We start from the raw sequence: 27883 nt of genomic DNA on the forward strand, positions 1-27883 counted from the left end.
GAACTGAATGTATTCTCTCTTGAGAAGAGGAGATTAAGGAGGGGTATGATCAACATGTATAAATACATCAGTGGTTCATATAGTGAACTCGGTGTAGAGTTATTCACCCTGAGGTCATCACAGAGGACAAGGGGACACTCTTTATGTCTGGAGGAAAAGAAATTTAATCTCCAAACACGGAAAGGTTTCTTCACAGTGAGAGCTGTGAAAATGTGGAATAGACTCCCTCAAGAGTTGGTTCTGGCCAGCTCAGTGGATTGCTTTAAAAAAGTCCTGGATTCTTTCCTAGATACACAGAATATAACTGGATACTAACATTCATAGGTAAAGTTGATCCAGGGAATATCAGATTATATCGGGGGATTAGGAAGAAATTTTTTTCCCTGCAGGAGCAAATTGGATCATGCTTTGCTGGCTATTTTAGCCTTCCTCTGGATCAACTGTGGGTATAGGATTATAACTTTTTAATTTTTATTTTTTTAAATGGTTGAACTGGATGGACTTCTGTCTTTTTTCAGCCAGACTAACTATATACTGTAACTATGTAATTTACCATATTTTATGCATGTTATTTACCTGTAAAAGCTTCCTTTGTGTATACAATCAAAAGTCCTTCAACTGATGCTGAGTTGCACCATCTTGGATGTGATGTCAGCAATCCCATCAGGCTCAGAACTGTCTCTTAAGTGACACCGTAGTATTCTCCTTTTCTCCTCCCCTGGCAGCAACATAAAAGGTTACGTAGGATGTCGAGGGGAAAGGCAGAGCAGCTGGGTCAGCACAGACAATAATTAGACACTCCTAGAAGAGGAAGGGGCTATGACTTGCAAGGAGGGAGGGGTCTGTGCTAAGGAATTCACAATTTTCTAGCAGATTCAAGACATATTGCTAGTTAATAAAATTATTGATGGAAAAGAAAACGCTTCAAGTGAGCATTTTAAATACTTGAGTTCAATTTTGACTGAATAGTAAAAGGTAGTGCTAGTCAGCCCTGAAATTTCAATATTAATAATCAGCTTTTCTTTTTCAGGTGGTAGCGCATGCTGGGGTTTTTAGTCTTACAGTAGTGGGTGACTACAGATTGCTCAAGGCTCAGTTTGCACCTCTGAATTATGAAATTTAAGGTGGAGTTCTGGCCTCCACTACCTTCTAAAAAAAAAAATTAATCAAAAGTCGGCAGCTACAAATACTGTAGCTGCTGACTTTTAATATAAGGACAATTACCTGCCCAGGCATCCAGCGGTGTCCTCTCCACGAGCCGATTCTTCAGTTGGCTGCCTGGTGCTGGGGCCTCCATCGTGACTAAGAGAAACCGGCGACAAGGCTTCACCGCCGGTTTCCCTTAGTCAAGATGGAGGCGCCAGCACCTGTCTGAAGAATAGGCTTTGGGTCAGCATGCCGCTGGATGCCTGGACAGGTTCCCTACTGTGCATACGCGAAGCACGCTGCATTTTTTTTTATTGACTGCAATCCTCTGGGACCTTGGAAGTGTCCTAGAGGGCTGCGGGGGGTACCAAACTTCTGGCTCAGTTCGCCACGGCGAACCCAGCCAGGACTGGGAGCGGATGCCTGGTTTTGACAGGACTATTCAAAACGCATTGTACCTGTGGTGTAAAGAGTCCCTTTTCGACATCTGTGACCAGATCCAGTGTCCTGATGGGAAGATTTTTTTCCTCAATTTTGTTTTGGTGAAAACTGTATAAGGCTCCATACACACTAGTGGTTTTTTAAGCTCCTAGAAGCTATTAGTGTTTTTTATTTCTGCTCCTAGAAGCTAAATAGTGTTATTCTGTGTCCATGCGCACGACTTTAGGCGTTTAGCATTTTTTTAAGCCTCAGCATCCTAGGGCCAGTTCACACTACATGCGTTTTAGTTGCTTTTTTTTCTGCTTCCAAAACGCGCAGAAAGTAGGTTATATGGTTGTCAATGTTATAGTTCACATCAGTGCTTGCAGTTCCAGTGTGTTCCGGTTTCAGAAAAATAAGTAGAACAGGTTGCATTTTTCTTGCACAGAACTGTACTGGAACGCGGTAAAACGCCTCAAAATGCACCGGAAGGCACTGGAAAGCACAAAAACACACTGGAACCCACATATCTCAATTTAAATTGAAGAAAAAGAGAGGGGTGGAAAAAATGAACTGGAAAGCCTCAAAAACGCACATGTAGCAATTCATCCGAAACACATTTGGACTGCATTTCTATAGTGGAAACCGGCCATAAAAGCAGAAAAAAAAATTGTTTTTGTAGAGGTTTTCTTGGGGCATTTTTCCAGCAGAAAAAAAACCCACTAAACATCCCTAAATGCTTCTAACAGCTCTTTTCTAGGTATTTTTTTTTTCTTCTTTTTTTTACAACTACATATACTGTAAAAATGCTAATAAAATGTTAACACTTCTGAATGCTACTAAAACGCTACTAAAAAAACGCTTTTACCAGCGTTTGTTATCTAGCATTTTTTCCCGTGTTTTTTTTTAGCTAAAAAAAAAATGCTAGTGTGCTTGGAGCCTAACTGGATTTGCAATCACTTTTCATCCCACGGTCACCAGGACAAAGAGGGTGAATCTTCCCAGCAGTGACACAGACAGCAGTAAAATTCCGATAGGAGTTTTAAAATTCTATCGTTCTTACTCCATCCAAACCCAAAAAGGTGTTGGCTTTTGATATACTTTATTTCGGGAGTACATCTTTAAAGTAGGACTCTAACTCAAACATTCTTTGAGAAAGAAAGGGGTAACAGGGACAAGAAAGGAGTGTAAAATTTCTCCAATAGGGATACAGACCGCAATTAAACCCTGACAGAAGTTTAAATCCTTGCCCACATGTTAAAACTGTTTTTTGGCTGGAGTGCCACTTTAATGTGTTGAGTGAGGTCAGTCCCTAGAGGCGATCAGCCAGCGCAGGTTTACATTAGCTGTGTGGTCATTGTGTGATTTGTAGAGTCATGTGAGTGGGGCACATTGTCACCTCTGTGTCTGCCACACCTTTATCAGAGACCTGTGTATGGGTGACAGGTTCAACCAGTCCGGACGGGGCGGGACAAACCGACAAATGATGTCATTTGCTTAATATTCTACTAGATGCATTCAGCCACCACACCTGATCTAGGATATGCCTTCACCAATCTGCTAATCAAAAGGTAGCAATAGTAAGAAGGGTCAGTTTTATAGATGACATTTGTCATTCCCTGTGTGTGTGGTTTGTATCCGACACAAGGGGCGGACTGACAACTCATGGGGCCCCTGGGGAATAGGGGATAAATAGCAAACAGTATTTTTTCTTGCACATGATTGGAGGATAGAAGTCAGCAGAGCTTCCCTTCATTTCAGAGCTCCCCCTTAGATCTGGAGCAACTAAACTTGCAGTGCACAGACTATTTGCCTTTAGTAAATCAACCTCTTAGTGCTCTGAATTGAGACAAGTGCACCCTACAGGTCAGGGGCGGACTGACAACTCATGGGGCCCCCGGGCAATAGGGGATCATGGGGCCCCTGTGTCCTAGCCCAAACTCAAAAAAGCCTATGAAAAAGGTACCAAGGGCATCTTATGGGGCCCCCTACTGACCCCGGGCCCTCGTGCAGTGCCCGAGTTTCCAAATGGTCAGTCCGCCCCGTCTGACACACACAGTGTATAAGGTGGGATTGAAGAAGGGGGGTTCAAATGCTTCAAATTCTTGATAGCAGTTTGTTAAATATGTGTTGAATGGATCTAAACCCCGTCTCAAATCTTCAACGTTAATATGATTTTTAAAGTCCTCTCTAAATCTGCAGCTTTCTTTAGGCATCATTCACACGTGCAGTCAGATGGCAGTAAAAATACAGCTAAGCTGTGATTTTACCGCCTCTGACAGCCCCCATTAACCTAGCACAGAGGATAGACAGGGTTGTGCACATGCTGAAAAAACTATACACCCTATCGATTGGGTGGGCAGTACCACTGTCAGATGTGGTCTATTGAAGTGAATAGGGCCATGCCGCAACCACGAACCAAACACTAGCTCGGGTATATCCATTCAAAACCCCCATTTGGCTGGCAAGAAAAAAAATAGCAATTCAGGAGGTGGCAGGATCACCTACTGAATGCCTTTCAGCTGATCCTGTATCATTCTCTGAAAAGCGATCTGCCATGGATCACTTTTCAAAGACTGCCAGAGGTGTAAACAAGCCTATCAACTATAAAGTCTACGTTCATAAATAAATGCACATATCTTTGCAGGAAAAAATGTGCATTTATAATTCCCTCCAGGAGCCTACAAAGCATTGTACCTGTGATCAGTGGATAGGGTCCTGCACACTCTTCTCCAGCTCTCAGCCGGTACCTCTGTACAGGCTTTCAGTTAGAAAGCTGGAGGAAGTGTCCATGGACTACAAGTGTGCTGATTACCGCTCTCATAGTCCACTGAAACTACGAATCTATCTGCCGCGGTGGCAGAGCTCCATCTTGCTAGGGCCCCTCTATCTATCTTGCTAGGGCCCCATTCTGCCTTGAATCTTATTTATATCCAAAACAAAAATGAAATATATTGCAGGTTAGCATTCCTTTTAGATGTGGTGGCTGTTTCATTATTTTTAACCTGGTGATCCTGCCAGTAACACACTTTCTGTCCTAGGGTGGTGCCATTCACTTGCTGAACTGTATTTGTGGCATAGTGGTGTTTTCACTCCGTACTACAGAACACCCCCTTCTCATCTCCATAACAGATGGGGAGGTGTTCTGTGGTCCACAGAGATAACTGATAACGGCAGAGACAGACAGGACAGGAACTTACCAGCTTGAAAGATTTCTGGCAGGATCAACAAGTATTTATTTGCACTTATCAGACAGATATAAATAAAAGATTTCAAGAGTATATTTAATAAAGCAGAAGGGAACAAATAAAAGAAGGTCATTGCTTTACATACACTTTAATGGGCTGTGGGCTTTATGCTTTGAAGAGATTCTAAAGTGAATTTTTTTGTAATAACAAAACATGTTATACTTACCTGCCCTGACCCTCCTCTTCTTGGGTGACCCGCCGTTGCTCCTGGCTCCTCCCCCTGCTGATTGCCCCCATATCAAGCCGCTTGCTCTGGGGACACTTATGTGTACTCACTCATGAGTTGGCTTTGTGTGTCCATTGACACACTGAGCGTGGAGAGGCCCTGCCCCCTGCTGTTTCGTCGCTGGCTGTGATTGTCTAGTGAGGACGGAGAGAGTTCTCATACACATTGCTGAAACAAGATTGGTATCAGGTATGTCTTTATGGGGGGCTGGGGGGAAGCTGCATGCAGAAGGTTTTTTGTCACCTTTAAAGCACAGAACGCATTAAAGTGGAGCTGCAGTCAAAACATTAAAAAAAAACTGTAGCTGCTGACTTTAAAAAAAAAAAAAAAGACACTCACCTGTTCCTCGATCCAGCAATGTCCTCATTGCAACTGGTTTCACTGGCTGTCCTCTCTCCCCGGCATCTTAAGTGTGGGCACCTGACTGCAGCTTGTTGCCATACATCCGGGTGCCCGCTGCTCATGTGGGAGTAGCACTACACTTTGTGAATGCTCCCATAGTCTTCTGGGACCTGTCACATGTCCCAGAAGACTGCGGGTCGGGGGGAGGACAACTTCCACTTCCAATCGCCTAGACCAGGGGTCTCCAAACGTTCTAAACAAAGGGCCAGTTTACTGTCCTTTAGACTTTAGGAGGGCCGGATTGTGGCCAGTGGGAGTAGAAAAGGTCCCGACGTCAGTGATAAAAAATAATGCCCTATTTTTTGTGTTAGTCAGAGGAATTGTGCCCCATCATTGGTGTTATTGGGAGGAATTGTGCCCCATCATTGGTGTTATTGGGAGGAATTGTGCCCCATTACTGGTGTCATTGGAAGCCGTTGTGCCCCCTTCATTGGTGTAAGGGGGGAAGGAATTATGCCTGATTGCTGGTATCAGTGGATGAAATAGTGCCTCAAGGGCCAGATAAAGGCAAGCAAAGGGCCACATGTGGCCCCCGGGCCGTGGTTTGGAGACCACTGGTCTAGGCGGTTTCAGCAGAAATGGGAGCAGGTACCTGTCAAAATCTGGTACCTGCTCCCCCCTCCTCCCCAAAGGTGCCACTCCTTAAAGGGGAGCAGGGGACGAGGCCTTAAAGCCTTCCCCATTTGGTTGGAGCTCCGCTTTAAGGTAAATAAAATTTTGTACTTTTTTTTTGTTCACTTTAAATTCCAACTGGTAAGTACTCTTATTTATCTTTGACGTCTTGACAAAGTGGTGATGCTTTGCACTCTTCCTCTGTTAAGGGATGGAGATATGGACTGCTACACTGTACTCAAGTGGTTTGTAGCATCTAATAGGAAGATAAAATGTAAAGGAAATAAAAAATAACGTCTTTAACCAGAATGATTTTGTCCTAAAAAAAACCCACAGGCCCAGAAGGGGTAAATGTCTGCTGTTCTCAATGGATCTTTGTCTGTAATATTAGAATTATTTTCCCAAGGAACAAAAGGCCAGGAAACACAGTATTGACATTGTACGTCCATGTAGATGGAGTGTGAGCTCCGAACATCGTCGTCACTCCTGCCCACTGTAGAGCAAACGCCCTTCACCGACAATGGGATGATAGAATTTTTCGTAGCAGTGTGTGTCTCTTCAGTTTTCATGCTGAATATTTCTGAATGTGATTAGGATCTGAGATAGGAGTGGGAGCAGCATAATGTGATATGATAAATAATAACTCCCATCGGCATGCCAGATTGCTCAGTGAATTCTAATGATATGCAGAAAAGATGGCGGCTGTGCTAAAGTCAGCAAATCGTCTCGCCTAACCTTTATTCCAACCAGTATGTTGCAGCCTAGTCCAGAGCCCCCAAAATGTTGGGTCTTCTCTAGAACAGGAATAGAGAAGAAATCTTCCAGTGAGGACACTTGTTCTGGTGACCGCTGTCAGCAAAGATTTGTTTGTCCTTGTGTCCATTGCCCCTGTGACAGAAGGTGATGTTAAATGCAGTTGTCACTGGAACAGGAAGTAAAGGGAAGACTTGTACTTAATGATTTCTTCCACTTCCTGTGGCTTCTTAAAATTTTAAAGAACATATGTGGAGGGTAAATCTGGGGTTGATGTTCCCTCTGGAGGTACCATTCCTATATATTGAATATGGATACAGTAATTGGCATTTGGGACTCTAAATGTACCTCCTTGGGTATGACATCAACAAGTATAACAATTCATAAAAGCAATTGTTGTGTGATATATGTATGACTACAATAAAGCAAAAAATCAATAATATGGCTTGAAATGTAACCATGTATCTGAACACAGGATCATAGTTTAGAATGACTGACGCGTTTCTCGGAAGAACCGCTTCCTCGGGGCCTTGGATCTTGTTATACACAAACTAGAATTAAATATAGTAGTGATGATGTAGTTAATAACATCATATGATAATCATAATATAATATACAATCAAATACAAAGATTCCTGTTGTTTTCTTTAAGATGGAAAGCTACGGAAATCCCCTCTCCTACAGGCAAAAAAAAAAAGACAGGGGTTTTAACCTTTCCCCACACTATCCAAAGCATAAGGACGTTAGGGCTTTAGAGCGGTATTAAACCTAAATCCAAAATTGTAATATATTGCCGCTTACCAATCATTAGATGTGGTGGATGCATTAGTTTTCTTTTTTTAGGCTTTTTCCCTCTGTTTTCACCTGATGATTTGGCCAATAACATACCTGCTGTATTAGAGTGCCACCACTCTGGGTGAAGGAGCACAGGGGTCACAGCAGATCGCATTGTCAGTCTGGGCGTAGGGAAGTGTTTATTGTATTAGCAGATTTAAATACACGAACAAATCGAAGCCAGGCTCCAGCTAACAATTTATAATCATTTGCAGCAAACATAAATTAATAAAAGCTGATCATTGTAAGCACGCCTGTCAGTGGTAAACGGTTTGTCTCATTTTTGTAAAATGATACATCTGGAAGAGAGTTTTCTTTTGAAAAACAACAGATTTACTGGCTGGATCACCAGATGAAAGTAGAAGAAAAAAGCCTTAAAAAAATGAATGCAGCAATCCGATCTCTAAGAATTAGTAAGCTGCAATATAACATTTGCTCTTAGGTTTTATACTGCTTTAAATACACTGTATGCTGAATGAAATGTGAAAAATGGTGTCTCGCTTGTGAGATTTTCTTCATATTTTCCCCATGTTGGGGCCCTTTGACCATACCTCTTGGCATAAAACTCTGTGGTTGTATCTCAAACAACAATTGTTTTTGACAAGCGTTTTCACTCCCCACAGGAGATACAGAGCCGGTAAAGAAAATATTCCATCAGCATGACTCACTGGTTTCACCGTAACCCCTTAAAGGCAACTGCTCCGGTGTCCTTTAACTTCTATGGAGTGGCTTCCACCCAAGCAGCATCAAAGATATGCAGGTACGATTTTATGAAGACATGCTCATAGATGAGGTATGTTTGAAGATTCTGTCAGTTTTTCATTTATTTATTACAGGTACTTATATAGCGCCATCAATTTACACAGTGCTTCACATATATATATTGTACATTCACATCAGTCCCTAACCCTCAAGGGGTGTACAATCTAAGGTCCCTAACTCACATACACATACTAGGGCCAATTTAGACAGGAGCGAATTAGCCTGCCAGCATGTCTTTGGAGTGTGGGAGGAAACCGGAGTACCTGGAGGAAATCCACGCAGGCACAGGGAGAACGTGCAAACTCCAGGCAGGTGGTGCCGTGGTTGAGATTCGAACCTATGACCCTAGTACTGCCAGGTGGAAGTGCTAACCATTTGATTTGGTGTTTTGTATCTGAACTTCAGGCAAACAGCTCCAGAAACCATTGAAATACACATATGGCAGCTGTTTACTTGCCAAAGATTTTACAGCTGGGTCATGCCAGTCCTGAGATCTACACAGCTCTGCCACACTGCACAGCCTGCTGGCCTGATTTCCTTTTATTAACCCCTTCATGTCAGAGAGTAAAACAAATCTTAACATCTGAATCCAGTTTTGCAACCTTGGCATATGTTAGTAAAACTGTACATATCATCACAACTACTTAATGTATCCAGGTGAATTATACTATTTTTTTTTCAGGACAAATTGGGCTTTTATTTGCTGGTAAATGGTAATGATATCTCTTGATCTCCTTTAAGCTATCAACTGAAAACTGGCCCAAAAAATATTTGTTACTTCACTTGTTGTTTGCGCCTGTAGTAGGGCCCAGAAACAATAGTTTTTAATCCTACCTAAAGCGCACTGACCCCAACCTTTGACCTTGAACTTTGACCCTAACCCTGACCTAGATCAAACCCTGCTCTAGCTATTTTAGGTTTATTATATTTTTTTTTACACACACATATTTCTTTTGTTCACAATCTCTCTAGCAAGAAGAAAAAGAAATGTCTCTCCTCTTGAATGGAGAAAAAAAGATATAACACAGGAGTGGGCTGTAGAGTCAATAGTCAATCACAGACTATCACATCGATTATGTGATCGGGAACCAAGACCTGGAGCTTTCAGTGACAGCTCGATCTCTGGGCTGGGAGCATGCTGTGCAAGTGCACTCCCACCACAATCACAGTAGCACATATATGCGGCCCTATGGAAGAAGACTTCCCATTAGATTAGGTTGAAGCAGCTTTTTTACAATGTGTGAGTATGCTGATATCAGAGTTATCAGCAGGTCATTGGAGTAGAGCTCCTCTTTAAAGTGGTTCTAAGTGCAGAAGGTTTTTTACCTTGCATTCTCTGTATTAAGTAAAAGCAAAAAAATCCTTGTGTGTGCAGCCCCCCTTATACTTACCAGAGCCCAAGCTTGATCCAGCGTCGTGCTCGAGAGCAGCGTCATTCCTTCTCTCTCCTTACTAGAGACTAAGGGAGCAGCCATTGTCTCCTGCTGCTGATAATCACAGTCATTGTGGAGAGAGTGGGGGTGGGGGCAAGCCTTGCTGTGTGTCAATGAACACACAAAGCATGGTTCGGGAGCAAGCCCACACGAGTGCCCCCATAGGCAACTTGGTTAGAGCCAGGAGTGCTGGGGGGGTTAGAGCCAGGAGTGCTGGTGGGGGACCCCAGAAAAAGAGTATTGGGGCCTCTCTGTGCAAAACCATTGCACAGAGCAGATACGTATACCTTTTTCAATTAAAAAAATAATAATTTTAGAAACATTATCAGTTTTCTTTCTGTTTTCCTCTGTCTTGCCCTGCAGTGATCTCAGAAGTACAAGAGCACGTATGCTGGAACTTTTCACAGATGCCACCTGTAACCCTGATATGATGAAGAATGCAGCAGATGCCTATTTCTCCTTGCTGCTCGGTATGTAACTGCTGGATTATCTCCTCTCTGCCCACGGTCTCTATAATAACATTCCTCAATGTGATGCACTGTGCCAAGGATATGTTAATATATGTCCTACCTTTGACAGCTATAAGCCATCACACCTTATTGTTACTACCTGTTTTATTTACCCCTAAATGGCTATAACATAGGGTCATGTGCAAGCTAAAAGCTTCATTCAGAAAAAAAGTTTCCACTTGTAAGGACCAGTGTAGTCTATAGATGGTAGTGTGCCTCTGTTTAATACTGTAATGGTCTTTATACAAGTATAGAATGAAACATTTAAGAGTTTATTAAAAAAATATCCAGTTGTCAGCCTTAAAAGAAGAAACAGGATTTTATTAAGATCGTGTACCAAATGACCTACGTATTTAGGTGGAGAGTTGAGTTCATTTGATGGTTCTGCTAAATTTAGCTTGGGCATCTAGGCCTCATTGACCTTTTGAGCATAAAAAGAGTTAAAGGCCCCACATTTACACATATATGTACAGTGAAGGAAACAAGTATTTGACCCCCTACTGATTTTGAATGTTTGCCCACTCACAAAGAAATAATCAGTCTAAAAATCAAATGGTAGGTGTTTTGTAACACTGAGAGACAGAATGGCAACAAAAAATTCAAAAGAAATGCATGTCTAACAAATTCTGCACTGATTTGCATGTTCATGAGGGAAATAAGTATTTGATCCCCTTCACAAAACATGACTTAGTAGTTGGTGGCAAATCCCTTGTTGGCAATCACAGAGGTCAGACGTTTCCTGTAGTTGGCCACCAGGTTTGCACACATCTTAGGAGGAATTTTGGCCCACTCCTCTTGGCAGATCCTCTCAAAGTCATTAAGGTTTGGAGGTTGATGTTTGGCAACTCGAACTTTCAGCTCCCGCCACAGATTTTCAATCGGATTAAGGTCTGAAGACTGGCTAGGCCACTCGGACCTTAAAGTATAAAACTGCTAAACCCTCTCTACATCTGTTAAGGGGGCGGGGGGCTTAACCCCCTTGCCTTGCATGCTTTGTTACCCACTGTGTCTTCTGCATAAAAAGTTATGGGAAATCCTCCTTTCTGCAATTTAATTGGTGTGTCATAGTGTGGCATCAGGTGCCACCCTCAGCTGTTGCCATTATTTCATGCACACAAGGCATGAGGAGCAAAACTGCTGTACTGTTGTTTTTTGTAACATGAATCGGTTTGTCAATTAATGTGCAGTATAAACACTATTTCAGCATTTTAAAAATAATCTGATTTTTAGAATATAATTGTATGCCCCTCCCATACCTGTAGGCCATTTGTGCATGGAGTAAAGCCTGCCCCAAACGCTTCTGATATTTTTCACAGCTCTGTCCTTTTTCTCTCTCTACGATGGGCTAGCCATTAGCCTAGGTTCACACTTATGTGGTGTGGGAAATCCTGCGATCCCTGTACATTTCCTGCACTGCATTACAATCGCACTGCCCTTACGAGCTGCTGTGGGTGTCAGTACCAATTTAATGACACCCCAACTGCAGGTCACAAAGGCAGTGCGTTTGCCCACAGCAGATCTTGTGGTACAAAACGACCGGTTGCATTCTGGCTTCAAAAAAGGTGCATGCATGTCTTTGGTGTGATGTGGTGCAATTTGAGCCCATTCAAAATGAATCGCATGTGAGATGCACAGGAATACGGTGCAGTTCCTGTGCGATTCGCATGCAGTTCATAGTGTGAACTGGGGCTTAGGGTTAGCATCCTCTAGCTGTACAGGGAGTGCTGTCCTTCTTCCAAACCCTGAACATGCACATTGTGCTCTCTGCTGAGCAGATAAGTTTAGCGGTGGCAATGGGAGGCAAAGTCTTGCAGTAGCTGAGGTCATCTGCAGCAACAAGAGATAGAGCTGTGCATTAGATATACGGGGTTTACGAATTTAATGTGTTCTGCGGGACTTTACGTATTGCAAAAAATTTGTAAACCAAAAAGCATTGAAAACCAATTAATCCGTTCTGGACGTCAGAAAAAAGTAAAAAAAAAAGTATTTTATCTGTTCAAAACTCTTTATAGAGTGCACATTAAAGGCATAAAGGGAAATGATTAAAAAAAATGAATTCGTAAATGCATTGAAAACCAATTAATCTGTTCCGGAGGTCAGAAAAAAGTCAAAAACAGTTTTATCTGTTTAAAACTCTTTATAAAGTGAACTTTAAAGGCATAAAGGGACATGATTAAAAAAAATTGTAAATGCATTGAAAACCAATTAATCAGTTAATATTGCGAAAAAAATTTGTAAACCGAGGTGTTATTTTCAATGGATTTTCATTCGTAAACCAAAAATTATGTTAACCGAGGCGTTCGTAAACCGAGGTACGCGTGTACCTGGTTTGATGTAGACAAAATTGCTCTCCATATCCTTGTGAACAAGGTTTTACTGGTACCACACCCCTAATGAGAAATGTGCATGTGTGAGGCTCAGAAGGATGGTGCTCGTTCCTGTACCGCTAGGGAACACTCGTCCCAATGGCTGGTCCGTTCTGGAGATGGGAAAACCGAGAGACGGAGCTGTGAAAAATATCAGAAGCAATTGTGGTAGACTTCCCTTCGTGCTTAAATATTCGAATGGCATGGGAGGAGCATGAATGGATATTTTTAAAATCAGATGCGTTTAGAATTATGGAACAGTGTTCATGGACTGCATAGGGTATGTTTTTAAATGTGAGCTAACTCTTTAGGCCCCCTTCATGCCTGGCTCTTCTTTAGTGCACACCAGAGCCTACTGTACATGTGCGTTGAAATGATTGGCACCACAGCGCACTGCACAGAGTGCCTTGTGTTGGTGAGCCTTGAAGTAATATGCGGTAAATTGCTTGTTTTACTGTACATTACAACAACGCACAAGTGTGAAGCCAGCCTTGGGGTTAATAGTCAACTTAGTGCTCGGTGACTGATTTTATTGCCTGATGTCTTCCTTCTGGATATTAGGTTTTATTAATTCACTGGATGGTGGAACACAAGACAACAAGCTGCGATACATCCAGAACTTCAAGTGGACCGACACCCTGCAGGGCAACGTTCCGAGGTACTCCATCAATATTTGGCATGTAAGAAGTGTCTGCTGGGTCCATAACAACTTATTAGAGGATTGTTTTCATATTTTAGGTTTCTCACCTAATTGACTGTCACTTGTCCAATGATCTATGAATTGTAAGAGTTTAGCCATGCCGCTACATTGCTATAACATATGTATTATTATAAATTGTTATTAAAGTTGATCTATAGCCAAAATATTTGCTTAGTTTTGGATAGGGTGGGGAAGGATTGGAAGCCCTGTCAAGTTTTTACTGCTTTCCACAGCTCCGTTTTTTGCCTCTGTTCCTGTTCTGGAGTCAACCTTTTGCCTGGCAGGAAGTCAGGGGAAAAATCTGCAATACAGGAACAGACCATAATGGCAAGCTGTCAAGTTTTTAGCATTTCTCTACTTAAAGTGTTACTAAACCCACAAGTGTAAAATCAGTCTGTATATGCAGTAAGGCATTCTTGTTATACTTACTGTGGAACCTAAGGAGTTTTTTTTTTTTTTTTTTTTTAAATTTAAATATTCATTTTTCAAGTAAAACAATACACATTTCCATAATGGAAAATATAACATTACAAATTCTCATAAAACACTAATTTCGTATCATTTACATTTTCTCCCCATACCTCCCTTTCTTTCAACCCTCCCACCTCCCACCCCACTACATTATACCCCTGACATCTGTCTGATCGACTTGTATCTCATATCCTCTGGTTACCGAGGTTTGAAAAAGGAAAAGAAAGAGAGAAAGGCTAATTATTATATTTTCTCCTTTTCCTTATCCTTTCCCCCTTTTTTCCCCTGCTTTCTTCTTGTCCTCTCTTTCCCTTTTCTTTACGCTTACTTACTCAGTACCTTCCTTTACCTTTACTTTGAACTCCTCCCATTTCTCCCATTTCATATGATATGTCACCATCCTATCTTCCTGTATATAATAAAGTTTTTCCAATCTAGCAATCTGGTCCACTCTATTCATCCAATCCTCTTCCCTCGGTGCCTCAACTTTACGCCAAAACTTAGGAATCAGACTTTTTGCTGCATTTAGGTAACACAATATACCCAGTTCTTTATATTTATTTCCAGATAATATTGAATTATGGAAAAGACAGGTTTCAGGGTCCAATCCTATCTCCAATCCAGTGATAATCGTGATTTGATTTATAACTTTTTCCCAATATATTTGTATTTTTGGACATTCCCACCATATGTGATACATCGTGCCCAACCCTCCACATTCTCGCCAACACCAAGGTTGCTTCTCCTCCCTCATTTTGTGCTCTATCACCGGTGTAACATACCACCTTGTCAAACATTTAAAATTCATTTCCACCTCATGCATACTAATATTTTCGTGTACCATTCTATATATTTTCCTCAGTGTGTGCTCTTCCCACTCCTCTCCTAAATCCTTTTCCCATTTTTCTATATACTTTAATTTAAACTTACTATCTAAATCCGTGAGAGCTTTATATGCTTTAGCAGTGCTGTGTTTCCCATCACCTCGGTCTTCTAAAAATTTCTCAAATTCATTCCACTCTTTCCTAGTTCTAAGGGGCTTCGTCAATTTCTCCACAAATTGTTTTAATTGATTATACCTCCATATATCTGTCCTAGTGAAAATCCTTCCCTCTTCCCTTTTCAAATCCTCCAGTGTTCTTAAGTTTACCCCCTCCATTACATCTCTCAGCTGAGCGTCTTCCTTCATTATCCATCTACCTGAAATTTCCTCTTTACCTGGGGGGAAAAAATCTGAATTTCTTAGTGACATTAATAGTGAATTAAACTCCCATTTTTTCTGTTTGTGCATTTTATCCCACTCCCTTATTACAATCCTCGTGTATATACTCGTGCTCTCCTCTAATTCTCTGAATTGTGGTGGCTCCCATACACTCCTACCCAAATCCTTTCTACTAAGTGTATTTTCAATTGTGACCCAATGTTTACTTTTTGAGTTATGTGTCCAGTCAAAAATTCTTGCTAAGATAACTGCTCTATGGTATCTTTTAAAGTCCGGTACTCCCAACCCCCCTTTTTCTTTATTTCTACTTAGCACTTCATATGATATCCTAGGTTTTTTATTTTTCCATATATATTTAGTTACCATTCGCTTAATTGTCCTAAAATACACCTCTGGAAGATTAATGGGAATCATCTGGAATTTATACAGTATCTTAGGGAGAATTACCATTTTTATCAGGTTGATACGACCCAGCCAGGAAGGATTTCCTCCACCCATTTTCCTCAATTCCTCTCTGATTTCATTTAACATAGGGATATAATTAGCTTTATAAAGATTTTTCTGTGAGGGAGTAAGTTTTACTCCCAGGTACTTTATTTCTCTATCTTTCCATATAAAGGGAAACTCTCTCTGTATATTTTCTTTTTCACTCTTTGGAAGATTTATATTTAATATCTCTGTTTTGCTCGGGTTAATTTTTAGATTTGACATTTCCCCATATTCCTTCAGTGTTTTCATTAGGTTAGGAAGTGTTATCCTCGGGTTTCCAACATAGAATAATAAATCGTCCGCGAAAGCGGCTATCTTATGTTCTGTCTTTCCAACATTTATTCCCTTTATATTTATATTTTTCCTAATTGTTAATAACAGGGGTTCCAATGATAGAACAAACAGCAGTGGGGAAAGTGGGCATCCCTGTCTAGTTCCATTTGACATAGAAAAGGTCTCCGATCTCTCTCCATTTACCATTACCATCGCGGACGGTCCTTTATATAACTTTCCAATCCACTTTCTCATCCTACTACCCAATCCCAGGACCTCCAGTGTGTCCATCATAAAACTCCAGTTAACCCTGTCGAACGCCTTCTCCGCATTGATCGAGAGCAGCACTACTGGATTTTTTTCCGTTTTACTTTTCTGTATAAGCATCAGGGACCTCAACCCATTATCTCGACCCTCTCTTCCTCTAACAAAGCCCACCTGGTCTCCATGTATCCAATCTGGCATCAGATCTCTTAACCTATTCGCCAATACTTTTGCATACAACTTCGTGTCTACGTTCAATAGCGATATCGGTCTATAACTTGAACAATGGGTGATATCTTTACCTTCCTTATGTATTAAGACCACCTGTGCCAGAAGGGATTCCTGTCTTATCTCCATCTCTCCCCCCAACTCCTCCATAGATCTCTTTAACTTAGGTAACAGTAAATCACTATATTTTTTATAATACCTCACGGTATATCCATCTGGGCCTGGGCTTTTTCCCGTCTTAAAGCTTTTTAATGCTATTTTTAGTTCTTCCTGTGTGATTTCAGATTCTAAGGAGTTTAATAGTTCTTCACTTAATTTTGGTAATCCTGCGTTTCTTAAACAATCCCTTCTTTTTTCAATATTTATCATTTTATCTTTATTTATAACATCCTTAGGGGCAATATTATATAATTTACTGTAGTAATCTTTAAATACCTTTGCAATATCTTTGGTTGAATGGACTAACTCTCCCTTGGAGTTTTTTATTTTATCTATATAGTTCCTATTCTTCTTTCTCCTCAAGGCTCTCATCAGATATTTTCCTGGTCTATCTCCCCATCTATATCTTTCACCAATGATCTTATTAAAAGTTCTCATTTTTTCTTCCTCCATTACTTTCTCTAGTTCTTCCCTCTTTTTTATCACTTTTTGCTCTATCTCTTTCCTTATGTTATTTTTATGTAGGAGTTCCATCTCGGCTATTTCCTTCAAAAGCCCACTAATCTTCTCTCGTCTTTCCCTTTTTTTCTTTGCCCCAATCGCAATAAGGATTCCTCTTACATATGCTTTATGTGCCTCCCACACTGTAGCTAGTGATACATCCCCTGTTTCATTTTCCTCAAAGAACCTCTCTATCTCCTCCCTGATCTTCCGGTCAGTATCTGGGTCTATGAGGAGTGTCTCATTCAACCTCCATGATAGGCCTCCTGACAGTTTCCCTCCCCATCTTAATTCCATTACTACAGGTGCATGGTCCGAGATAGTTATTGCTTCTATTTCTACTTTAACCAAATCCTCAACAAGTCGATGGTCCACCAAAATATAGTCCAATCTAGAGTATGTCCTATGTACACTAGAGAAGAAAGTATAATCTCTATCTCTCATGTTGACAATTCTCCAGCTATCCACCAGTTGGCACTCTTTCATCACCGTTTTCAATAATCCCATGGACCTATTTCCCCCTCTCTGTACTCCAGATGTTGTATCCATTTGTGGATCCATACATATGTTAAAGTCTCCCGCCACTATTAGATATTCCTTTCCAAAGTCCATCAATCTTCTCATAACCCCTTTCAAAAACATCTCTGGCTTCCTATTAGGGCAATATATGTTTGCAAGCGTACATTCTATGTCATGTAATTTACCCTTCAAAAACAAAAACCTCCCCTCCGGGTCTGTCTTTCTATCTTCCAATTCAAACCTAATGTTTTTTGCAAATCCTATAGCTACTCCCTTAGCTCTCTTAACTGGGGAATCTGCATAATACCATGTCGGATGTTGTCTAGACTTTAGCTTAATATTTTTTTTTAACTCTAGATGTGTTTCCTGCAAAAAGACAACTGAGGCCTCTCTATGTTGTAATTCCCTGTATAGTCTAAATCTTTTACCCGGGCAATTTAATCCATTTACATTATGGGTTACAAAGCGTATGTCCTCCATATTTTATTTGTCTTCTTCCTATTTTACCATTTCTTTTCCTCTTCCCCTTCCCTATACCTCTTCTTTCATACAAGATGTCAGTTTTAAAACTCCCTATCCCCAGTCCCACCCCACTTTTCTCCCTCCCCTCCACCCCCCTCCCTCCCCCTCCCCTCCCTCCCTCCCCTCCCCCATTAAATACCCCTCCCCCCTGCCCCCTCACCCCTGTTAGGCTTTTTATTTGCCTATAAATCATTTGTGGAAAAAGTCCCACTTTTGATTCCTATCTGGGGGCTCAGCTCCGTCCATGTGCCGCTCACCTTCCCCCCCTCCTCCCCGGTGTCCCTCTATCTATTTGCTCTCTGTTTTCTCTTCTAACTAGCTGCCATTCCTCTTTTCCCAACATATATAACTCTCTCTCCTCCTCTTCCCATCCCGGTATCTCTATTCTCTGCAGTTCAAATTTGTTACAAAAGTCTTTCATATCTTCAGGGGATCTCAGAGAAGCTGTGACTCCATCTTTCCAACCGATTAAACATGCTGATCGACCCCATCTATATTGCACATTCTGTTTCTTCAACAGTTCCAATAATGGTTTCAATGATCTCTTTCTTCTCAGTGTCTCAGCTGCTATATCTGCAAAAATTTGAATATTTTTCCCTCCATATTTGATATTTGTTCTTCCTTTAATCTTCTTCCATAACTCATCCTTGTCTCTATAATTATGGAACTGAACGATTATATCTCTTGGTTTTTCTGGGCCTTTTTCTTGTTGAAACTTTCCTATCCTGTACACTCCATCCAATTTAAACATTTCCGCACCAGATCTATCCATTATGGAGTTCAAAATTTTTCCTGTGGTCTCCTTTAGGTCTTCCCCCTGTAGCAGCTCTGGGACTCCTCTTATTCTAATGTTATTTCTCCTGTCCCTATTTTCTTGATCCTCCATCATATAAAGCAGTCTTTTCTGTTCCTTCCGAATATCTATTATCAGTTTTTCTAATTTTGGGATAATTTGGGTGTGGTATTTAACTGTTTCCTCCGTTTCTTCCACTCTAGTTAACAACTGTCCCATTTCTTTTCGAATTATCCCCATCTCTTGCTTTATGGATTTTCTAAGTTTTTAAACATCTCCGCCATTTCCTTTTTATTTGGTATTTGCAGTTCTTTTTCAGTTTCTCCCAACTCCATACTTTCCAGTGTTTGTTGGCTATTGTTAGCTGGTCCCAGGGATGATCTTAAGCTATTATCTAAGCTTATTTCCAGTTCACTCCTATCGCTTATTTCCTGGGATTTTACTGGAGTTAATTTCCCTTGCGACGTGTATTTTTTTATTGTTCCAGTTTGGGAGTTCTTGGGCATATTTCCTTTACTATTTTTTCCTTTCATGTCACATATAGGATTTTTAGAGCTTTTTCAAGGCTCTGGGGTATATACTTAAACTGTCACTTCATTCTTCAGACCCTCTCTGGGAATTCCCTTCTTATTCTTTATGTTGGATATCAGATAGTCAGTAACACAGACTGAGAAGCTAACACTTGGGGAGACCAGCAGCTCTCACTCACCCTCCTCTATGGAGCAGCTTCCGAGTTGCAGTCCTGGGTTGTCCTTTCTCCTGCAGCCGTGTCCTCCTCTTCCAGGGAATTCCCTTGGGTCTCTTTGTCCTCCTCTGCTTATACCCTGTACCCCGAGAAATCCCTGGAGACAGCTCTGCTATCACTGTCGGCGTTTCCCCTGCCCCTAGGACGCCGGCCGGTCTCTTCCTCTCCCAGCTGTACACCGCGGCAGCCCACGTGGTAACGCCACTCCTCCTCGTCGCCCGGCAACCCCACACTCTCTCTCCAGGATCACCGCAGGCAGACCTCATGGGGGAAGACAGACACGACTCTCCGCTCCCCGGCCGACCGCCGTACCACCGCCAGGATCTCCCCTCTCTCCCGGTTAGTCTCCAGCCGCCCTCCAACTCAGCTAGCTAGTCTCTCGGGACACTTTAGGGAGGATAGGTGGGGGAGGCTATCGGAGAGTTCCTATTCTCCGCTCTCCTGTGCCGCCATGTTCCGAACCTAAGGAGTTAATCCTCTGCATTGTGTAAAAAAGAATGTTTGATCCTGTCTTCCCTGATCCTCCCCTTCGTCTACTGTCCCCAATCCATCTGCTGATAGAAGAGAGCTCTAGGAGTCACTCCGCACATGCTTAGTTTAGTAAGTATGGCTATAGAGTTTTTTTTTTTTCCTTTTGGAAGGGTGCACGTGATCCTGCAGCCTCATAGGACAGTCAGAGGAAAATGAAAACTGCTCCTACAAGCTTTAACCAGTGCTCAGCTAGACACTGATAGAAGTTACAAGACTGCTCTAACTGCTGATTTGAAAAGGTATTTAGCAGTTTATAGTTACTAAAATAATTGCATTTGCAATGTTGTGTGTACTGTGGGAGACCAGATATAGTGAATATAGGGTCCTGGGTTTAGTAACACTTTAAAGCAGAACTAAGCCCATTGATTTAACGTTTACCAAAACAGTCACATTCAGGGCATGCTGTAAACGATGGCTGTCACAGTTGCTCGTGCTGTGAGTTAAGCTTTCAAATGGCTGGTGTCAGCATTGATCACATGTGTAGCACCATGGCAACTGCAGATCAAAGGCTAAGATAGCAGCTTCCTTGGCTATAAGGGATTGGAGTTTATTTCCGCTTTAACTTAAAAAAAAAAAGAAATAAAAAAAGTTTTCGCTTCTGTATGTGTTGCTTTTGGAGAGTCTCCTTCACTTCCTGCCTGGTGAAATGGTTGTGTGGGGAGAAGGAAATCTTGGGAAATCTTTACAGTGAAGTATTGGATAGCAGTTAAATCTGACAGGCACTCTAATATTTCCCCACTCTTTAAAACTAAAAAAAGGTTTTTGAGTTTTTGTTATTGATACACTTTAAATAAATGTTATGCTTGCCAACGCCATTTCATTGCTAAAACAGACACTGAAAATTCTTCTTTACAGTTCTCAGCAAGATGCCGTCTTTGAGCTGATCTCCATGGCATTTAACGTGGCTCTCTGGTATACCAAATATGCCTCCCGGCAGGCTGGGAGGGAAGAGTGAGTATACTTAGGGACAAAATGTAAAGTGTAATCATGGCTTTTTTTTCTAGAGAAGATGGTATGGCAGCTTTCATCATCTAGGGTTCCTTCAGAAGTTTCTTGAGCAATGAAAATTTTTGCTCTCAGATATGTAACCGCTGGCACCAGTGATATTTTTAAAGTGGTTGTAAAACCTTATTTTTTTTACCTTTAATGCATTCTGTACATTAAGGGAAAAACCTTCTGTTACTGGGATTCCCCCCTGTCCCCCTTCATACTTACCCATCAGGAGCTGTGCATGAGCGCAGCAGCTCTCTCCGCTCTGTCCCTTCTCACAGGGCAGATCGATAGCAGTGGAAGCAGTAGGTGGGGCCAATCATTGCTGTCTGTGTCCATGGACACAGGCAGCGGAGCTCAAGCGCAACCCTGCACGAGTGCCCCCATAGGAAGAGGCTTCACTGGCTGAAGAGGAGAAGCCTGGAGCATCGGCAGGGAACCCAATAAGAAGAGGATCAGGGCTGCCTTGTGAAAAACCATTGCACAGTAATAAAAAAAAAGCTTTACCATCACTTTAACTATATGTAAGATATTCTCTCCACTGACCACTAATGTAAGAATTGTTCTCCCCACTGACTACTACACTAAGGTACCGTGAGCTGTAGATATACAAAATAGCCTTCAGGTCTCAGGAAGCCTTTGTTAACTAAATTAAGGGTTCCTTCATGCTAGAGGGGTTAAAAGACTGTGGGATGTTATGACATCACACCTTATGTTCAGACCTTTACAACTCCAAAACCCAGGCTTGTCTATATCCTCCACTTATGGTGGATTTTTCATTCCTTTGCAGGCTTTCTGTTAGCTAATAGTTTTTTTTTTTACGGATGTCGGTACTGGTTGGGAAATTATATATTGGAGATTAATGAATGATGATACAAAAGTAGTATTTCGGTATTTGGTAGATTCTGGAGAGGTAAACCTCCTAACAGTCTATTCTGTCTCTCAGGATCTCTATTGGTGTGGTATCTGCTGAGTTATTGGATCTGCACACTTGTGCACATTATGAGGGGCTCCCACCATCCCCGGTGGATTTTTAATTATATTATAATATGGGGAAGGTAACAGGAGGAGATAGAACACACAAAGGTGGTGTGTGTGTGTGTGGGGGGGTAGTGCTTCCCCAAAGAATCCTAATGTGGACTGGAGCAGAGCTCATAATCAATGCATGGAAATCTCACTAATGGAGATAAAAAGTCAAAAGCTGACTCGCCGCCAGGCTTTACCTATAGCTGAGTATGAATTTTACATGGACTGACATTTGAAGTCCCTGATGGGGATGTTTGCTGGCAGCTGGTGCTGTAGGTACTCATTTGTGTTTGATTAACGTTACCAATGTGCCCTAAGGGTTGATGCACACTGACATAAAAACGCCAGTTCCCTTGTTAGAAAAAAACAGAAATTTTTAGCGTTTTTCTTTTTGTACAAACGTGTAGGCGTATTTAACATTTCTTTCTGTCAGAAAAATGCTCTCAAAAAAGAAAAACATAGGGTTTATACTTCTGCTACTAAACACTGAGCTTACAATGTGCCTCTAAATGTCCTAATGTGCATGGACACATAGGATAACATCGAGCTGCTTCTACAGTTAAAACGCAAAACTCCTGTAGAAGCAGCGTTTTTTTTTGTTTGTTTTTTTTAAGCCATTGTGCATAGACCTTTAATGTGCCTCCCTTAAAACTTGTTTAAAGTTGTTCCAAATCCAAAACTTTTTTTCTTTTGGCTAGAATGGTGAGAGGATAGAATTCTATGTCCCTGCTGGAGAGCTTTACCCATCCTGTGACTATTTTCTTGAGGCTGAAAGCTAGGGTTTTGAGTTGTCTCCGGTACAGGTATTGAACTAAAAATCTTCCAATGGGGACGCTTGCTTCTGTGACAACTGTCCAAGAGGAGATTTACACTATATTGCTAAAAATACTTGGCCAGCCCTCCATAATATCATTGGATTCAGGTGTTCCAATCCCCTCCATGGCCACAGGTGTATAGAATCAAGCCCCTAGGCATGTAGACTGCTTCTACAAACATTTGTGAAAGAATGGGTCACTGTCAGGAGCTCAGTGAATTCAAGCGTGGTACCGTGATAGGTTGCCACCTGTGCAATAAGTCCATCTGTGAAATTTTTTTGCTAATAAATATTCTGCGGTCAACTGTTAGTGGTATTATAACAAAATGGAAGCAACTGGGAACTACAACAACTCAGCCATGAAGTGGTAGGCCATGTAAAAGGACAGTGCATGATGAAGCACACTATGTGCAGAAGCCGCCAGCTGTCTCCAGAGTCAATAGCTAAAGACCTCCAAACTTTGTGTGGCCTTCAGCTTAGCACAACAACAGTGCGTAGAGAGCTTCATAGAATGGGTTTCCATGGCCGAGCAGCTGCATCCAAGCCTTACATCACCAAGTGCAATGCAAAGTGTCGAATGCAGTGGTGTAAAGCACACCACCACTGGTCTTTAGAGCAGTGGAGACGTGTTCTCTGGAGTGACCAATCACGCTTCTCTGTCTTGCAATCTGATGGACATGTCTAGGTTCGGCAGTTGCAAGAACAGTACTTGCTGATTGCATTGTGCCAAGTGTAAAGTTTGGTGGAGGGGGGATTATGGTGTGAGTTGTTTTTCAGGGGTGGGCTTGGCCCCTTAGTTCCAGTGAAGGGAACTCTTAAGGCATCAGCATACCGAGACATTTTGGACAATTTCATGCTCCCAACTTTGTGGGAACAGTTTGGGGATGGCCCCTTCCTGTTCCAACATGACTGCGCACCAGAGCACAAATCAAGGTCCATGAAGACATAGATGAGCAAGTTTAGGGTGGAGGAACTTGACTGGCCTGCACAGAGTCCTGGTCTCAACCCAATAGAACACCTTTGGGATGAATTAGAGCAGAGACTGCGACCAGGCCTTCTCGTCCGACATCAGTGCCTGACCTCACAAATGCATTTCTGGAAGAATAGTCAAACATTCCCATAGACACACTCCTAAACCTTGTGGATGGCCTTCCCAGAAGAGTTGAAGCTGTTATAGCTGCAAAGGGTGGGCCAACTCAATACTGAACCCTACGGACTAAGACTGGGATGCCATTAAAGTTCATGTGCGTGTAAAGGCAGGCGTCCCAATACTTTTGGCAATATAGTGTATCTTAGTCTGGAGAAATTTCTTCTCATTTCCTGTTGTATCTATCAGACAGGTAGTGAAGGGGCAACTTTTAAATGAGACCCAGCTCGCAAAAAAAACTGAGTGATTTAACCATTTCTTTTCTATCCAGAATGAGAAAAAAGGTTTGGATTTAGTTATACATTAAGCTGCTTATAGGAAGAGGGAGGTACTAGGGCAGTGAATTGGCATTTATAGTCCAGGGAGCAGCCTAGAGGTAGGTAGGTGACAATGGACACTGCAGAGCAAAAGGATCTGAATAACCGTGACGTGATTTTCTAACCTCTGCTGAAATAATTACATCTAAAACTGTTTTATTTCCATAAACCACCTTTCACTTCTTGTTTAAATGCACAAACTGCTGCTATGTTTCGATATTATGTTAGTGAATTTCATTGTTACAGCATCACAGAAGATGAGGCAAAAACAGTTCACAAAAGTCTGAAGGTCGCAGCAGGCATTTTCAAGCACTTGAAGGTAAGATGGATGCTGTTCTGCTTTAGTGGTCATGGTTTTTATTACACCATTTGCTTTCTTTGTGTTCATGATGTAAGATGGAATGTCATAACACAAATGTGTTATTTGTGTGTATAGGAAAGTCACATCCCAAAACTTATTACGCCAGCAGAAAAGGGTCGGGATTTGGAGAGTCGGGTGATTGATGCTTATATCACCCAGTGTCAGGCAGAAGCACAAGAAGGTACAGAGTGCATTCAACTGATCTGTTCCTGTGTGTATGTATGTGTGGGTTTGTCTGAATTTACCATAGCAATGGTAGCCTGTCCTGTACTGTCATGCTCTAAAGAAGGACCCTTGCTCTCTGTTTAGAAGCAGTGGTCTCTCTGCAGCGGTTCATCACACCCCTGCTGAACTAGAGCTCTCCAATCAGTAGGGGGCATGACCTTTGTTGATTAGAGGGCTCTAGCTTGATTCACAAGGGACATGTCATACTGTTGCAGAGACACCTCTGTTTCTATACAGAGAGCAGTGGTCTTGCTGTGTAGCAAACTTTTCTACTCAGGTGATCAGTTACTGTTTTACTGCCCCTGAAACCTATTCAGAGCATTCTGCACAAATTCAGTTTGGCTTCAAAGGCAATATCAAGTATCACAGTTCAAAGCTAATATATGGCCAACTAGACTTGTTGACCCATCATGATTTATGTTTGTTTCCTTTCCCTTGGACAGTGACCATTGCTCGAGCCATTGAATTAAAGCACAATCCAAGTCTGATAGCCGCTTTGGCCCAGGAAACTGCCAATTTCTATCAGAGAGTTGGTAAGTTTAATGTTACTGTGAATAAATAACATTGTCTATGTGCTCATTGGCTATAAACAGAAACTCAGCCCTGCCGTAGAGGTAGGCCCAGACTCTGCTTGAATACATACATAAAGATATGCAGCAGTAAGTTCATTTTTGCACTTGCTTTGTATATGAACAGATTAATAAGAAAAGCCCTAAAGCTGAACTCCAGGCAAACGGCTAATTAATCAGTTGGAATACATATACTGTACATCTGCTGTCTTTACCAGCCAAAGGATTTGTAATTTGTAATTCTGTTCTGCCAGTCTTGTAATCCAGGCACCTCTGCCCCTACTGGGAAAGCAACTATAGTTTTCACCTTTTTAGTTAAACACATATTAATCATCCTCAGCCTGCTACATGGACAATAAAGCAGCCTCAGTGCATCAATGAGGCCACCAAGCTGTTCCCATTGCTCTCCCCTGTTAAAAAGCTTTGTTATAAATATGACAGGACGTTGCAATGCCATGAAGTCTGATTGGCTTGCTGTGCTTCCCCTCTCTCTCCAGGTTTTCTCTGAATTACTGGAAGCTAATTGTAAAGGCATGTTGAAGTAGTTTTACTGGCTCTATAAACATACACACCTCTGCTACACTGTAGGTTTTGTAGTCTCTTTAGACTAGGAATCAGCAGTGTGAATAAATATATGGTATTTCAGTATTGCATTTACCTGCTTGACTGGAGTTCTGTTTTCCTCTCTACACACAATAACTTTTTTCTCTGAAGTTGAGATACACTATGGTATAGTGCTAGGACAGGCCTTCTAGCATCCAAAGCAAAAATGTTAAAGATCACCGGCATTCCCCTTCCCTTAAGCTGAGACAGACGGAGCTTGTACACCTACATTGTACAGGGGTCGGGTGAGTGCAGGGTGTAAAAACAACAGCCATTTTCCACCTGCCCAAGAGTAGTTAACCCAATGTGATTTAGTGATAATTTGCATATTAAAGCATTATTATTATCGTAATTAAAATTAATTGTTCTTTCTGGGAACTAAAATAATTTAAAACTCTTCAAAAGTGCAACCTTTATATTATGAAATGCCCCTTTGCAAGTCACTAAAATGAGAAGAAAAAGACAGAAAAACAATTAGCAAATGTAGAATGGGATAAAGAAGTAAATATAAGGGTTAATAAAGAGCAAACATTTTGATAAAACACAGAAACTAATAACATTCATTCTGACCGTCCAGCATTGCAGATTGCACAGGAAGAGCAGCCCCCCAGTGTAATCAGTGGAACTCTGCTGTCACCTTGATCGCTGTACTGTGGCTATCATGAGCGGTGTTAGAGCTGCTGATATACAATGGATGGCTGTCACACTGACAGTGGAGCTCCACTAATTACACGCTCTCTAAGTGCAATCTGCAGGGCTAAGCTGCCCATTTGACAGCTCAGTCTTTCATAGTGCAGGTCACGATCAAGTGATGCAGCAGAAAAAGGGGCTCTCATTGTTCCCCTCAGCACAGTGCTTGTGGCGGGTACCACTAAAGCCTCTACCTTGGCCCAGTCCTGGCTTGGCAGTCAAATTCTAGATGTTGCTAATTGAGTGAAGGTTATATAGTAAAAGGTATCAGATAGGACACAACAGTGGCTATTATATGTGATATGATTAATGCTTATAATCCATTTATTCTAGCAGACAATGCAGCATGTGATGTGGTATGAGCGTGATCATATTTTATATTGGTTGCAGATCATACCCTCTCCAGCCTGGATCCAGTTTATATTGCCAAGTGGAGGAGCTACACCCAGCTGAAAATGTGCTTTTATATGGCCTATGTGAGTATCAAAATTTGAGGCTGCGCCCTGGCTAAATGATCTCTCCAGTGACCCTCTCATCACATAGTTTCTGCCTGTCACCGGAATATCTATGGTGAAACCTATCTGATCACCTCCATCTGTGATTATATTATAATACTTGACTTGAATTGCTTCAATGTACCTTATGTAGCTCTTTTTTCTTTCTTTTTTTTTCTATCTTTGTTTTGGTTGATACCCAGGTCAGGATGCACACAATCTCTTACTGGTGTGCATCCTGTATATACGACTGTAGCGTGTTACCTGAACGTCATCTGCTCAGAAATGTAATTACAGCAGTTCTAAATGGTTCTTTTAATCTGTATCACCTCTTTGATGAAATCTATAAAATTTTTAAGTGGGGGAAAAAAAAAATTTGAGGCTGGTCCTTCTCACTAATTATCTACAAATGACCCATCAATTTCCTATAGTTAACAGTTGTATTCTCAAATTATAATACTACATGTGTGCCATGGGTAATATTGGGGTGTTTAATGCCAATATTTATATATGGATAGA

General features: G+C 41.6%; 1 protein-coding gene across 1 annotated transcript in view; it reads left to right on the top strand.

Annotated features, from left to right (window-relative positions):
* The window catches only part of BROX (BRO1 domain and CAAX motif containing), a 53193-nt gene that overhangs the window by 13687 nt on the left and 11623 nt on the right, over nucleotides 1-27883 (top strand). The window contains exons 2-9 of the mRNA XM_089685053.1: nucleotides 8265-8401; nucleotides 10200-10306; nucleotides 13273-13369; nucleotides 20984-21079; nucleotides 24669-24741; nucleotides 24859-24964; nucleotides 25452-25541; nucleotides 27261-27346. Coding sequence (XP_089541179.1) covers nucleotides 8301-8401; nucleotides 10200-10306; nucleotides 13273-13369; nucleotides 20984-21079; nucleotides 24669-24741; nucleotides 24859-24964; nucleotides 25452-25541; nucleotides 27261-27346 — 756 coding nt within the window. The 5' untranslated portion in view covers nucleotides 8265-8300. The remainder of the gene's footprint in view (nucleotides 1-8264; nucleotides 8402-10199; nucleotides 10307-13272; nucleotides 13370-20983; nucleotides 21080-24668; nucleotides 24742-24858; nucleotides 24965-25451; nucleotides 25542-27260; nucleotides 27347-27883) is intronic.

This window comes from Staurois parvus, unplaced genomic scaffold (genome assembly GCF_062004578.1).
Source record: "Staurois parvus isolate SC_StPar_1 unplaced genomic scaffold, SC_StPar_1.0 ptg000362l, whole genome shotgun sequence".
Lineage (NCBI taxonomy): Eukaryota > Metazoa > Chordata > Amphibia > Anura > Ranidae > Staurois > Staurois parvus.